The sequence below is a fragment of the Ovis aries genome, chromosome 8, assembly GCF_016772045.2.
Source record: "Ovis aries strain OAR_USU_Benz2616 breed Rambouillet chromosome 8, ARS-UI_Ramb_v3.0, whole genome shotgun sequence".
Classification (NCBI taxonomy): Eukaryota; Metazoa; Chordata; class Mammalia; order Artiodactyla; family Bovidae; genus Ovis; species Ovis aries.
Window position 1 is genome coordinate 49,846,834 of NC_056061.1, and position 15,545 is coordinate 49,862,378.

General features: G+C 38.2%; 1 protein-coding gene across 7 annotated transcripts in view; it reads right to left on the reverse strand.

The window, feature by feature from the left end:
• CFAP206 (cilia and flagella associated protein 206) overlaps positions 1–15,545 on the reverse strand; it is a 43,598-nt gene that overhangs the window by 9,348 nt on the left and 18,705 nt on the right. For 5 of the 7 annotated variants that reach the window (XM_042253425.2, XM_012182803.5, XM_042253421.2 and 2 more), the window contains exons 8-12: positions 14,019–14,138; positions 9,412–9,610; positions 7,320–7,460; positions 4,449–4,642; positions 2,231–2,374 (exon numbers count right to left, since the gene is read on the reverse strand). In XM_042253425.2, coding sequence (XP_042109359.1) covers positions 2,231–2,374; positions 4,449–4,642; positions 7,320–7,460; positions 9,412–9,610; positions 14,019–14,138 — 798 coding nt within the window. The remainder of the gene's footprint in view (positions 1–2,230; positions 2,375–4,448; positions 4,643–7,319; positions 7,461–9,411; positions 9,611–14,018; positions 14,139–15,545) is intronic. The other 2 variants (XM_027972443.3, XM_027972444.3) reach the window with 2 other exon arrangements.

Sequence of the window (15,545 nt, forward strand, 5' to 3'; positions counted from 1 at the left end):
AATGCTAATGGGATGATGATTGGAAGGCACACCAGGAAGCTGCAGCTTTCTCATCTCAAGAAATCAGGGGCTGAAAAGTTGCCACCAGAGAGGATAACAAGGGAATTGATATGGTTAGTGACAAGAGAGACTGAATATACAAACAGACATAGGCTGGACCCTAACCCTAACCCTAACCCCTGGAGAAGGAAATGGCAACCCACTCCAGTATTCTTGCCTGGAGAATCCCATGGATAGAGGAGCTTGGTGGGCTACAGTGCACAGGTCGCAAAGAGTCAGACACGACTGAGCGACTTCACTTTCACTTTATATGAAATAGTACTCTAACCTACAACCTCTGCAGCAACCAGTCTCAGAAGTTAAACCACAACCTCAGTAGCTGTAGCAATCAGCTCAGAACAGCCCTATTTTTTTTCCCCCCCGGCTACCTCCCCTTCCAACTCTGAAAAATTTTGCAATAATGTTAACAGGATATATATATAAAATGATCTTAGGTTCAATTCAGTTGCTTAGTCGTGTCCAACCCTTTGCAACCCCATGGAGTGCAGCATGCCAAGCCTCCCTGTCCATCACCAACTCCTGGAGTTTACACAAACTCATGTCCATTGCGTCAGTGATGCCACCCAACCATCTTATCTTCTCTTGTCCCCTTTTCCTCCTGCAATCAATCTTTCCCAGCATCAGGGTCTTAATGCTCACTAAGCCAATCACATAAGATGCCCTGCTGCTAGTTAGCCCACCTCTAGTTAGCCTGCCTCTTGTTTCCTGTCCCTTGGACTGCAAGAAGATCAAACCAGTCAATCCTAAAGGAAATCAGTCCTGAATATTCATTGGAAGGACAGATGCTGAAGCTGAAACTCGAGGTCTTTGGCCACCTGATGCAAAGTACTGACTCACTGGAAAAAACCCTGACGCTGAGAAAGACTGAAGGCAGAAAGAGAAGGGGACGACAGAGGATGAGATGGTTGGATGGCATCACTGACTTGATGGACATGAGTTGATCAAGCTCTGCGAGTTGATGATGGACAGGGAAGCCTGGTGTGCTGCAGTCCATGGGGTTGCAAAGCGTCAGACATGATTGAAGGACTGAACTTAACTGAGTTTCCTGTCAACTTCCTCCAGAGGAATACCCAAACCTCCCCCTTTTTCACTATAAAACTTTTTCACTCCTCTCCCCAACTCTGAGTCCCTGCCCAAAGCAAGTGATGGTGACTGACTCCCTGGATACAGCAATCTTTAAATAAATAGCCTCTGTTCTCACATGAGTAGTCTTCGTTTATTTCCATACCTTATTTCAGTTAAAGAGATGGGTAAAATATACTGAGAAAAGGCTACAGATAAAAGAGAGTCTGTTCCTTCACACTGTATTTGCTGTTTAAAATGACAAGATGCTATAAAAAGGATGAGTGGAAGGAATTCCACTGAGTCAGATAAGGATGAAAGTTTTAAAGACAGACTTCAAGGGTAGGTGCATGCCTGAGTGCTAAGTCACTTCAGTCACGTCCAACTCTTTGCAACCCCATGGACTATAGCTCTCCAGGATCCTTTGTCCAAGGGATTCTTCAGGCAAGAATACTGAAGTGGGTTACCATGCCCTCCTCCAGGGGATCTTTCCCACCCAGGGATTAAACTTGAAACTCTTATGTCTCCTGCATTGGCAGGCAGGTTCTTTAGCACTAGCATCACCTGGGAAGCCCCCAAGGGTAGGTATCTGCTGTGATCGAGATGACAAAGAATCAGAAGGACAGGCGTGTCAAGTGTCTGGAAAGAACAAGCTGACAATAAGAGGAGAATGTATCTATGATATAATAGAGGTAGCATTCTGCTTCTCAAGAAAGTCCATAAAGGAGAAGAGCATGCTTTAAATGATTAGAAGAAGCTGGAGGGCTTTAAATACTAGCACCCCACAGGTTGGCACAATAGATTAAAACCATTATATAGATCAATAGGGAGACAGAAGGATAGCAACTATCACTGTTATAGTTACTGACTGATAAAATTTGAGAGCAGCTTCAGGCTTTTATATTTCTACATATGCTTAATACTAGAAGCTAACATTGTAAAGCTAGAAAATTATAAATTATGCTAATTATTTTTATTTTAGCAAAAAAAACTGTACAACTCACTATTTCATGTAAATAATTTAGCATACCAACTCTATGAATAACAGATTAAAATTCTTAAAAATTCTCCAACTATAAATAATTTAGAAGATAATATTGTTACAAACCAATTTTATAGCTTTTCTCCTTAATTCCCATTCATTCCACTCATACGATCTCACAATTGTTGGTGGCAACAAGTGCGTATCCGTCTGAGTGCCAGTTTCACATTTTGTAATTGGTTTTATATAACGTTTGTCAACCTCTTTCATCTAAAGAAGTAGAGTTTTATAATTAATATTTCTACAAAAATAAACATTATTTTACAGATAACTAAAATATTTAGCTAAAATTAACAAAACATTAGGAAAAGAAGAATATGAAACTTACTTGTAAATATCAGCAAAGGAAAAAAAAAGAAAACCTCATAATTAAAGTAAGCCAAATGTAATTAATTTCCTGGGCATTGTGGATTTGTGCCCAATTTTATTTTGTACCTCCTTAATGTAGGAGGTATATTTTGAAAGGAGAAAACATAACATCACTCATTCCCAAATCAAATGCCCCTCTCCAATTTTCACAATTGAAGAAGAAGTGAATACCTTATTGGAAATGGATTGAAGCTTAGAATAGCTATTAAGTATTAGGTATAAATCATGTTTAAGGTATCAGAACACCTTTAGAATATATCTTAAACAATGTATACACAGCAGATTATTATATATTTTAAACAGATTTATTTTTCTGCCAAAGCACCCAGAAGCTCACTACAGTATTAAAATATTGAGTATTCAATAATTCCAGGCTAAACAAGTTATGATTATGCTGGAAATGAGGCTGCTGGAGCAGCTGGAGAGGCTTAAGGAACTCCAGTCCTAGAGAAGAGGAGGGCAAATAGATTAACTTCTTTCTCCAAATCCAGAAACAGATGATTTACTAAATGCTTACTATTTAGCATAAGATATAATTTCTGCCTTCAAAATGACCTTATGGTGCTTGCTTCGGCAGCACATATACAAAATGACTTTATGATATAATTAGGTAGATAAAAAGATGCTGAAAGATAACAATATTATATCAATACAAGCAAATGGCAAGTAAAACTTATGAATACAGTATTGAAATATGTAGAGGGAATACTCACTTCTAAGGGTAGTGAAAGTTAGTGAAGGATTAAATACACAGAAAGGGAAAACCAGGAATACAGGGGGAAATTGTCCGTTAATAGAAAAGATATCCACACTCAGCACACCTTTCTGATTATCCGAGTCTAGTCTTTCCCTGTCTTCCTGCTACCTTAAGAGGACAGCTGCAGCGTCACATCAACAGACTGGCAGAGGGGTGTCAGAACAAGAGTGCCAACAGCAGATCCCTTTCAACCATGTCATCCCTGGCTGGTTCTCAGTCTCCTTCCCCAAGCGTTCAGACCAACCTCTGTGCTCACAGTTACCAGCCCCATCGTCCCCCTACCAGTTACTGCTGGGGTCCTTGCCAACCCTTTTAGTCCAGCCCAAACCCACCTGCTTGATCATTGGAATGTTGATACATATTTTAAAAATTCATAAATTATGTATTGCAGGGTTTTACTTTAGTGAGTTTAAAAGGGGTAAATTAAACCAGAGAGGATGACAGAGCAATTAAAAGTTGGAACAGTGAAAATGAGAGGCAAGAAGAAAACAAGGATCTACAACAGCAGAATGGAACTCCTGCAGGCAGGGATTGTTACCTGCTTTGTTCACTGTGCCAAGAATCGTGCCTGGCACATGGCAAGCAGTTCAGGAAATATCTGTTGAATGAATTAGGGGATAGGCACCAATTCACACAGAAACACACCTTCAGATTCATTCCGAGGCCTTTCAGACTACTGCCATTTAAACTTGTTAAGTGATTTCACACCTCTGAGCATGAGTTATCACCTGTATTACCTGTACTGAGCTCCTTCAGTTTTAGACAAGGAAATACTGTCGTTTCAGTGATTTATCTCAATTGGCACCCCACTCCAGTACTCTTGCCTGGAAAATCCCATGGACGGAGGAGCCTGGTAGGCTGCCGTCTATGGGGTCACACAGAGTCAGACACGACTGAGGTGACTTAGCAGCAGCAGCAGCAGTCTTATCCTTCCAGATTTTTTCCAGTCTAATTCACCAGTTTGACTCCTTATCTTGTTTTCATTTATTCTTTGTGGATTTCCTTAGTTTCCGTCTTTGGAAAGGCCCTCATCTGCAAAGGCTCTCACCTGACCATGTCTCCTGCCTGGACTTGGGGAGCATTCTACAACAAAATGTAACCTTTTTATTAACTACATTTTTAAATGTCATAAATTCTTAAAATGATGACCCTGTTTACCTGAGAATACTGAATAAAGGTTTCAAACTGTTGATGAAGTTCCAGTAGCTGAATTAATTCTGCATTTTTTTTGGCTTTTTCTCTAATTATATCAATGTAATTTTCAGGATTTTCTGCAAATGAATATGCAGCATCTCTGGTATTGAAAGTATAATACTTATCTTTATATTTCAAAATTCCAATTGATGGATTTCCTGAAAATTAAGAAAAGGAACTAAATTAGATAGGAAATACTCAGTGATTCTATGTTTATAATACACTCATAGAACCCTTCCCTCATACTCCATTTTTAACACATCACATGTCTTTATTTAGCTAAAATGTTACAACTAGCAGTTTTAAGTTACACATTTTGTTAAATTGTATTTATGTAAAATTCAAAAGAAATTTATTTTATATTTTTAATTTTGGGGGGAGGGACCACACCATGTCACATACAGGATCTTCGTTCCCTGACTAGGGATTGAAACTATGCCTCCTGCATTGGAAGCATGGAGTCTTAACCACTGGACTGCTAGGGACGTACCATATTGTTAAGCTTTAAATTATGATTTTATCTAAATATAGTTCACTATCCAGATATAGGTTGCTTAAAAATCTTCTATGGGAAGCCACTTAGTCATCTAGCAGGTTTTTCAAATCTCTTAAACCAAACCAACTACTAGAAGCATTGTTTTAAAAATAATTTGGTAAGAACTACAAAAATGAGACATTTTTCCCAAGATGTACATTTGCATGTTAGGAAGTATTTCCCACTATGAAAAGATACTACATAAAATATGGGTTATAAGTATCCACGTTTGTGGGAATTATGTGGGAAACAGTAACATTCTTAATTATTCATTCTTTCACTTATTCACAAATATTTATTGACCCTGTTCTTGGCACTGAGAATACAGTGAAAACAAATCAATAAATATAACATAGGCCAGAGAGTGATCAGTGCTACAGAAAACAAATAAGTAAACAGGTTAAAGTAAAGCAGTTTGAACAGTCAAAGGAAGGAGGGTGGGATTGATATTTTAAAGTAGGTGAACAGAGAAGGCTGAATAAGATGAGGGAGCAAGGTATGTAGCTATGTGGGGGTTGGGGGGAGAGTGGTCCAAGTAGAGGGAATAGTCAGTGCAAAAGCTCTGAGGTGAGAAATGGGCTTGGAATGTTTGGGAATAGCAAGAAGGCCAGTGGGGCTGGAGCAGTGTGCAAGGGAAGAAGGGGCAGACAATAAAGTCAACGATGTCATCTGAAAGGACTCTATCAGGTAAGCCCCAGCATCACCTGGGGACTCAAGCCCTGTGATCTGCAGTCATGAGGAAGGAGGGACTCCTAGAGCATTTCTCCCAGGCAGTGTAGGTGGCTACTGCCCAGAAAACAATGTAGAAATAAAGCCTACATTGAATAAGCAGAAATAAAGCCTCCAGACTAGCTGATTCAGAAAAGATGCTAAAACCCACCGCCCCACAAGTCTGTCTACTTTTCTCCTTCTCCCCCTTTCTTAGAATCATAGTTGATGGGAGCTGGAAGGGAACAAAGAGATTTCCTAATTGGTCCTTCTCCTTTTCTGGACCTGGAAACTGAGGTCCAAAGCACAAGATTTGCTCAAAGTTACCCTGTTTACCAACAGACAATGGGGACTAGAAACAAGGCTCTCTAAGTGCTGCTGCTGCTGCTGCTGCTAAGTCGCTTCAGTCGTGTCTGACTCTGTGCAGCCCCATAGATGGCAGCCCACCAGGCTCCCCCGTCCCTGGGATTCTCCAGGCAAGAGCACTGGAGTGGGTTGCCATTTCCTTCTCCAATGCATGAAAGTGAAAAACGAAAGTGAAGTTGCTCAGTCGTGTCTTACTCTTTGCGACCCCAAGGACTGAGCCTACCAGGCTGCTCCATCCATAGCTTTTCCAGCCACGTGGTGGTACTGCTCTCTTCAGTCCGAATCCATGTTTCTCTGTTGTCTATCTCATGACTCCCTTCCTTTTGTATTTGTGAACAGAGAGAGAGAGAGAAATTGGGGAGGGGGAGGAAAGGGATGGAAAAAACAACAGAGAAGAAAGAAACCACCTCCATTCCATTGCTTTCACTTCCTCATGGCTCTTGTTTGGTTTCTCTCCACGATCAGTGACCCTCATGGGACCTCAGAATACTATTCTCTCAGTTCCCCAAGGTAAACCTTTTATTACCCCCATAATAAAAAAATCTACTACCATAAAAAAATGAGTCAATGTGTATGTTCTCTACCCTGCATATATACAATCCCAATAATTCTTTGTAATGATTCTATTTCTAATTCACATGGCACTTTTTGAATAATAATTGATTTTCCTCTCAATTTCTGATTTACTTTGTTTTGAAGAAGCTCCAGTAATATATATGTATACCTCATAGGGGAATTTGACTTGATAAAATACTGGCCATTTCTTTACTGGGATCTGACTTATATAGAAATACTGATCTATGCTAATGGAATAGAGCCATAAAATGACAAAAAATATTTTTTAATAAATATATCAGTCCTACTAGTGTTGCTCTTTCAAGTAATCACTTTGGAAAATGACATATTTTAGGAATGCCATATAATGTTTCTGGAATCCTTCACTGAAATATGAGTCATCCCCCTCTTATGCCATTGCAGTGCTTATATTTCACTATATACACTCCATCACTTATCACTTGTATTGTAACTTATTTATGTCAGTTTATCAGGTTATGCTGCAAGTGCTTCAAAGATAAATACTTCATTTGGATCACATTTGTAGCTCCTTTCCTAGTTCAACATTAGATTCCATAAAGTTTTACAAAGTGAATGAGTGACAATAAGCACACTTCATTTAAATTAAAAAAATTGGAGAAGGGAGAACAGTATTATTTCCAATGACGTACCTGGAAGGAGAAGACCATCTGTTGTAGCAAAAGTGTAAGCACAAAATCCCCGATACTGAATCAATAATTTATCAAAATTGGCTGTTGTTTCTGGGAAAAGCCACTCCACTTTTTTGAAATCTGCCACATTTACTTTATCTTCTAAAATGAAAGAGGAGTACAAGAGAAACCTTATTCATTGGGTAAATGAGCAGAAGAGACTGACTGCTATGTGACTAAAACAGAAATAAATTAACTTCATTCAAGACAGCGTAGCTCTTAGTAACATAACATGTGAGGTGACAAAATACTCTGAATATGATGCTTATATACTAGGACTGTCCCTTCTTGAAATGGTTGAGAATGAGCAGAAAGAGTCACAAAAACATCTTTCAGTAACTTAATTTTGATACAAGGAATGCAATTTTTGTTCTTCACACTTATAAAAAGTCTTCTTCATGTTGCTACTTTTTTTTTACACAAATAAAAATGAGCATTTACAAAGCACTGATGCCTGAGCTTCTTTGCTTTTGCAATGCTACCTACGCTTCTGTTTCTGGCTCTGTATCCAAACAGTAGACACTATAAATGACCCTGTGGCTACAGCTGGAAGTAAATGCATAGTTTAGAAAAAAACAAACCTTCTTCCCTCTTCTTTCCTGATGTGCCTGAAAGCTTCAAACAGTGATGAGATGTGGCAAGTATAAATTAAATTTTTTAAGAAGAACACTGGGTCTCCCAGTTCACTGGAGCAGTGACTTGATAAATTGTGTTCTAGTGCATAAACAATTCTGATTTATAGTAGGAGATGACATACCTTGCCAATATGGTTGACTTTAATATCTACTGCTGAAGTGGCTTTAACTTTTCAATTTTATTTAGTATTTACATAGATATGCTGTTTTAACAAAATGACATGAGTAGGAAAAACTAACTGGGAGGATGTTTTTAAAGTCTTTCTGATTTAGTGTTCAGGTTTTACATATTCTAGCAGTTTAAGAGTGAGTGTTATCACTATATTTTATTTTTCACTTTCAAAAAAATAGAATTTGAAAAGGAAATTTAAAGAGCAAACTATTTAATTTCATCTTCTTAAAAAACTTTCCATTTTAGACAACAATTCAATTCCCAAACTCTATTTTGACATTTCTTATGAATTTTGAGTTGCGTTTAACTCAAATTATAGAAGGGGCTACAAACATAAAAAGAAGTTTATTGGTAAAGACAGCCTTTATATAAGAATCAGTGCATCTCTTAAAGGGTCTAAAATGAGCTCAATTTTACAGGAGTAACATTTATTGATTCATAAGTTTCCACTTGAATCTGGGGTAGATATATGGCAAACAGCACCCTGAAAAAGTGGAGCTTTGTTTGCACAAATAGAGCAAGGATTAACATCCTTTTCTACTACAAACCAATTAACAAAATCAGTAAGATTACAACTGAAACCCATAAGCACATGAAATCACTCTTAACCAAAACTCTAATAATAACATCGGGAATGATTATTGTCGTTCAGTCGCTAAGTCATGTCTGACTCTGTGACCCCATGGACTGCAGCATGCCAGGCTTCCATGTCCTTCACTAACTTCTGGAGTTTGCTCAAATTTATGGACATTGAGTTGGTGATAAAATCTAACCATCTCATCCTCTACTCCCCCCTTCTCCTTTGCCTTCACTCTTTCTCAGCATCAGGGTCTTTTCCAATGGGTCAGCTCTTTGCTTCAGGTGACCAAAGTATTGGAGCTTCAGCTTCAGCATCAGTCCTTCCAGTGAATATTCAGGACTGATTTCCTTCAGAATGGACTGGGTGAATCTCCTTGCAGTCCAAGGGACTCTCAAGAGTCTTCTCCAACACCACAGTCTAAAAGCATTAATTCTTCAGCATCAGCCTTCTTTATGGTCCAGTGGTTATTGCTGGATAGCAGACTCTTCAGTTTATATATTTACAGTTTTCTACATTTTCTATAGTGAACATTAGTAGTCTTATAATCAAGAAAGATATTCCAAACTTTATCAGAAAGATAAAAGATGAAAATTTTAAAACAAAAGAATGACTTTATTCTAGAGGTAATTTTAACAGGAAGAGGAAATAATAGATGATTCCTATTACCTATGTGCTCTTTTATTCTACACACGTCGGTTTTCACAGTCACTCCATCAAGAAGAACTTGCATCACTTTCTCAGGAAAGAACAGGTCATGAGCCCCCAGGAATGGCTCCAGATGAGTAGTTAAATTACTAAGGATGCTAATCAAGACAGTTTCATCTTGAAAGCTAGTCCACAGGTTGGAAAGGGCAATGAAGATAGGCTGCACAAGAGACAAAAATGTTCAAAATGTCACTGTTTAATAAAATTATAAATCACTCTTAAAAATTAGTACAAATTTATGTTGTGATAAAGAGATTAATTCTCTCGTAAGACAACTGAAAGTCTCATGAAGTTAGACAATAGAATCAGTAGAAATTGGATTCACAAACTACAAGAAAATAAGCTTGTATTTCAAAGTATATTATTTTGGTATAATTGTTAGAAGGTTAGTTTATTCAAAAGAACCAAAGACATATGATTATGTGAGAAACATTCACGGACACTTCATTTCAAAAGGTCTAGAGGAAAAAAATATTTTTTTAAAAAAATAGCTAAATATGACTCATTTAGATTTATCTGACTCAATTATGATTCAAAAGAACTTGGAAAGTCAGGGATACATCTTGGGGCATTTTCTTGTAAGCTATAAGTTAGAGATTTTGTGGTAATGAGATAAAATATTTCTTTTTCATATTCATACAACAAAAAATTAATCAGGCCCTACTTATAAGTGAAATAACTTAGGCTTTTGTTCCTTGGTTTTTAAAATCAAATATTGGGAATGATTACAGAAAATTATCAGAAAATCAAAATGCTCCATGAAATATTGTAAATGCATCTTGTATGTCTTTGGGGCTCCCTGTCCTTAATTGCTCACTTATGTCTGACTCTTTGTGACCCCATGGACTGTAACCCTCCAGGCTCCTCTGTCCATGGGGATTCTTTAGGCAAGAACACTGGAGTGGGTTACCATGGCCTCCTCCAGGGGATCTTCCCAACCCAGTGATCACTCCCAGATTTGCCTAAAAGGTGATGCAGATAATCAGAAAGTCGGAATACAGGCAGGTCTTGTAAACAAAGTGATTTTATCTTTCTTTTCAGAAAGGTCACAAGTTACATCACTTCTTTGCTGGAGGCAATTTCTAACTAGCTACTGTAAACATGCTTTCAACACTGCACTATGGATTATTTCTGTTGCCACAGACAATAGTATGGACCACAGCCTTACCTAACTCAATGAAGCTATGAGCCATGCCACGTAGGGCCAACCAAGACAGATGGGTCATGGTGAAGAGTTCTGACAAAATGTGGTCCACTGGAGAAGGGAATGGCAAACCACTTCTGTATCCTTGCCTTGAGAACCCCATGAACAGCATAAAAAGGCAAAAAGATATGATACTGAAAGATGAACTCCTCAGGTTGGTAGGTGCCCAATATGCTACTGGAAAAGAGTGGAGAAATAACTCCAGAAAGAATGAAGAGACGGAGCCAAAGCAAAATAACACCCAGTTGTGGATGTGACTTGATGATGGAAGTAAAGTCTGATGCTGTAAAGAGCAATATCGCATAGGAACCTGGAATGTTAGGTCCATGAATCAAGGCAAACTGGAAGTGATCAAACAGGAGATGGCAAGAATGAACATCGATATTTTAGGACCCAGTGAACTAAAATGGACTGGAATGGGTGAACTTAACTCAGATGATCATTATATCTACTACTGTGGGAAAGAATCCCTTAGAAGAAATGGCGTAGCCCTTATAGTCCAAAGCGTCCAAAATGCAGTTCTTGGGTGCAATTCCAAAAATGACAGAATGATCTCTGTTCGTTTTCAAGGCAAACCATTCAATATTGCAATGATCCAAGTCTATAAACCAACCAGTAATGCTGAATAAGCTGAAGTTGAACAGTTCTATGAATACCTACAAGACCTTCTAGAACTAACACCCAAAAAAGACACCCTTTTCATTATAGGGGACTGGAATGCAAAAGTAGAAAGTCCAGAAATATCTGGAATAACAGGCAAATTTAGCCTTGGAGTACAGAATGAAGCAGGGCAAAAACTAACAGAGTATTTCCAAGAGAACACACTGGTCACGGCAAACACCCTCTTTCAAAACCCAAGAGAAGACTCTACACATGAACATCACCAGATGGTCAACACTGAAATCAGACTGATTAAATTCTTTGCATCCAAAGATGGAGAAGCTCTATACAGTCAATGAAAACAAGACCAGGAGCTGACTGTGGCTCAGATCATGAACTCCTTATTGCAAAATAAAGACTTAAATTGAAGAAAGTAGGAAAACCACTAGACCATTCAGGTATAACTTAAATCAAAACCCTTACGATTATACAGTAGAAGTGACAAACAGATTCCAGGGATTAGATCTGATAGAGTGCCTGAAGAACTATGGACGGAGGTTTGTGACATTGCACAGGAGGTGGTGATCAAGACCACCTCAAAGAAAAAGAAATGCAAAAAGGCAAAATGGTTGTCTGAGGAGGCCTTACAAATAGTTGAGAAGAGAAAGAGAAGTGAAAGGCAAAGGAGAAAAGGAAAGATATACCCATTTGAATGCAGAGTTCCAAAAGAATAGCAAGGAGAGCTAAGAAAACCTTCCTCAGTGATCAGTGCAAAGAAATAGAGAAAAACAATAGAATGGGAATGATTAGAGATTTCTTCAAGAAAATTAGAGATACCAAGGGAACATTTCATGCAAAGATGGGCACGATAAAGGACAGAAATGGTATGGACTTAACAGAAGCAGAAGATATTAAGAAGAGGTGGCAAGAAAACACAGAAGAACCATACAAAAAAGATCTTCATAGCCCAGATAACCATGGTGGTGTGATCACTCACCTAGAGCCAGACATCCTGGAATGTGAAGTCAAATGGGGCTTAGGAAGCATCACTATGAACAAAGCTAGTGGAGATGATGGAATTCCAGTTGAGCTATTTCAAATCCTAAAAGCTGATGCTGTGAAAGTGCTGCACTCATTATGCCAGTAAATTTGGAAAACTCAGCAGTGGCCACAGGACTGGAAAAGGTCAGTTTATCAACTCCAAAGAAAGCGATGCCAAAGAATGTTCAAACTACTGCATAATTGCACTCATCTCACATGATAGCAAAGTAATGCTCAAAATTCTCCAAGCCAGGCTACAACAGTACATGAACCATGAACTTCCAGATGTTCAAGCTGGTTTTAGAAAAGGCAGAGGAACCAGAGATCAAACTGCCAATATCTGTTGGATCATGGAAAAAGCAAGAGAGTTCCAGAAAAACATCTACTTCTGCTTTTTGACTATGCCAAAGCCTTTTACTGTGTGGATCACAACAAATTGTGGAAAATTCTTCAAGAGAAGGGAATACCAGATCACCTGACCTGCCTCCTGAGAAATCTGTGTGCAGGTCAGGAAGCAACAGTTAGAACTGGACATGGAACAGCAGACTGGTTCCAAATTGGGAAAGGAGTACATGAAAGTATATTGTCACCTTGCTTATTTAACTTATACGCAGAGTACATCATGCAAAATGCCGGGCTGGATGAAGCACAAGGTGAAATCAAGACTGCTGGGAGAAATGTCAATCTCAGATACACAGATGACACCACACTTATGGCAGAAAGTGAAGAACTAAAGAGCCTCTTGATGAAAGTGAGAGGAGAGTGAAAAACTTGGCTTAACACTCAGCACTCAAAATCGAAGATGATGGCATCCAGTCCTATCACTTCATGGAAAATAGATGGGGAAACAGTAGAAACAGTGACAGACTTTATTTTATTTTATTTTATTTTATTTTTTTGGCTTCAAAATCACTGCAGATGGTGACTGCAGCCATGAAGTTAAAAGTCAAGAAAAGCTATGACCAACAAAAGCAGAGATGTTATTTTGCCAACAAAGGTCTGTCTAGTCAAAGCTATGGTTTTTCCAGTAGTCATGTATGGATGTGAGAGTTGGACCATGAAAGCTGAGCACTGAAGAATTGATGCTTTTAAACTGTGGTGTTGGAGAATACTCTTGAGAATCCCTTGGACTGTAAGGATATCAAACCAGTCCATCCTAAAGGAAATCAGCCCTATTCTGAATATTTATTGGAAGGACTGATGCTGAAGCTGAGACTCCAATATTTTGGCCACCTGATATGAAGAACTGACTCACTGTAAAAGAGTCAGTTGAATCAGGGAAAGATCGCTGATGCTGGGAAAGACTGAATCAGGAGAAATGGGGATGACAGGGGATGAGACGGTTGGATGGCATCACCGACTTGTTGGACAGGAGTTTGAGCAAGCTCTGGGAGCTAGTGATGGACAGGGAAGCCTAGTATGCTTCAGTCCATGGGGTTGCAGAGAGTCAGACAAGACTGAGCAATTGAACTGACAGACAATACTGGTATCATGTATTTTGGTAGCAATTGCCTACTAAGAGAATCCTCTCATTCAACTTAAAACAACCACATTCTATGATTATTAACTACAAAATAAGCAAAAAGAACAGGATCAACTTGTATAAAACTAATATTATATTTTCCATATTAAATACAATTAAAATTACTTTTCATCCAATTTTATGGGACTTCAAAGCTCCTTTACCCTTAAATAAGTTTCAAAGCTGATGACAAATGCTTACAAAGACTTGTGATGTCGGGATAGCCGTCTTTGACTTTACAGTCAATTTTAATTGTTCCAGCTGGGCTTCTAACTGCTTTATCATCATTTCCACTTCTTGAGCACAGGTAATTATATCTGACTGTGAAGACAACATAATTTGCATTAATATTTTGCTTTACACAATTATATATGTCTTAAGCCCTGCTTGCTCCCCACATCTCCTGAAGGTGAGCTCAGTGAGAGCAAGGATTCTGCCCTCTGGGGTATCCTGAACACCAAGAAGAGTACTAACATATGAATGGGGCTCCAGAAACATCTGATGGACTGATAAACCCTTTGAAGTACAATGGCTATAATTTTTCTCAAATGCATACAGGTACTCTTTGATATTCAGCATAACTACATCCCTAAGCAGTGGATCCTGTGACACATTAGACCCACAATAAATATTTAGAAGTACAAAAGGAGGTAAGTACAAATAAGAAAAGTAAGGCACAGAAAGGTAAGTAAATTGCCCAAGGATACACAGTGAATGAGGGATAGAATCATGGTTCTACACCAGATCACCTGAGCCCCTGGCTCCTACCCCAAGCTGTGACCAGAAATGGCAGTGTATAGGTTTATTAGTACAAACAGTGTTCAAGAGTAACAATTACAGGAAGAGAAAAACAGCTGCATTTGAGTTCTCAGATATCTGTAGACTAATGACATGCTTTGCTAGACTATTTTTAAATGACAGAAAATAATTATAAGAAATATCAATTAGCCCTGCATTTCAACTAATGAATTTTTTCATTCACTTCTGTAATATGTATCCTGTTTTAATTTTACCTGTACTATTCTTTAAACATCTCCCTCCTCTTTCCTCATTCTCCCATTATTTATTTATTATAATTTTATAAATATTTTCTCAAAATTATATATAATTTACATATAATTTATCCTATCTAATAAGTCTCTTGTCTACCCTTCTGTTTTTCCCCCTTGACTGCTAGTTTTGTTTTAGAAATCAAAATATGAAAATGCAGTACTTAACTCACTTAGATTTATAAACAAAGAACCAGAAACAAATAAATCTGTCTACTCCAGTAGGTCTGGAGTAGCTTTACTACAGGTTTTAAGAGGTGTGATGTATTAAGTAAAGCTACTCCAGAGCTACTCCCCCAACCTGTGCCTGTAGGCTCCATCTACAGATTAGACACACAGAACTTCTTGATTTTTCCTGACAGTGTCCTAGAACGATCACACTGTTAACATTTTACCGAAAAGAACTTGTTCACGACTATGTAGAATTTTAATTGCAAAGCAAGTCCTCATAAATAAAGGGGAAAACATTCCATGCTCCGGTATTAGAATAATTAATACTATTAAAATGACCATACTACCCAAAGCTACCTACAGATTCAATATGATCCCTATCAAGATTCCAATGGCATTTTCAAAGAGATAGAATGAACAATCCTCACATTTGTATGGAATCACAAAAGACTTCAAATAGCCAAAGCATCTTGAGAAAGAAGAATAAAGCAGAAGGCATCATGCTAAC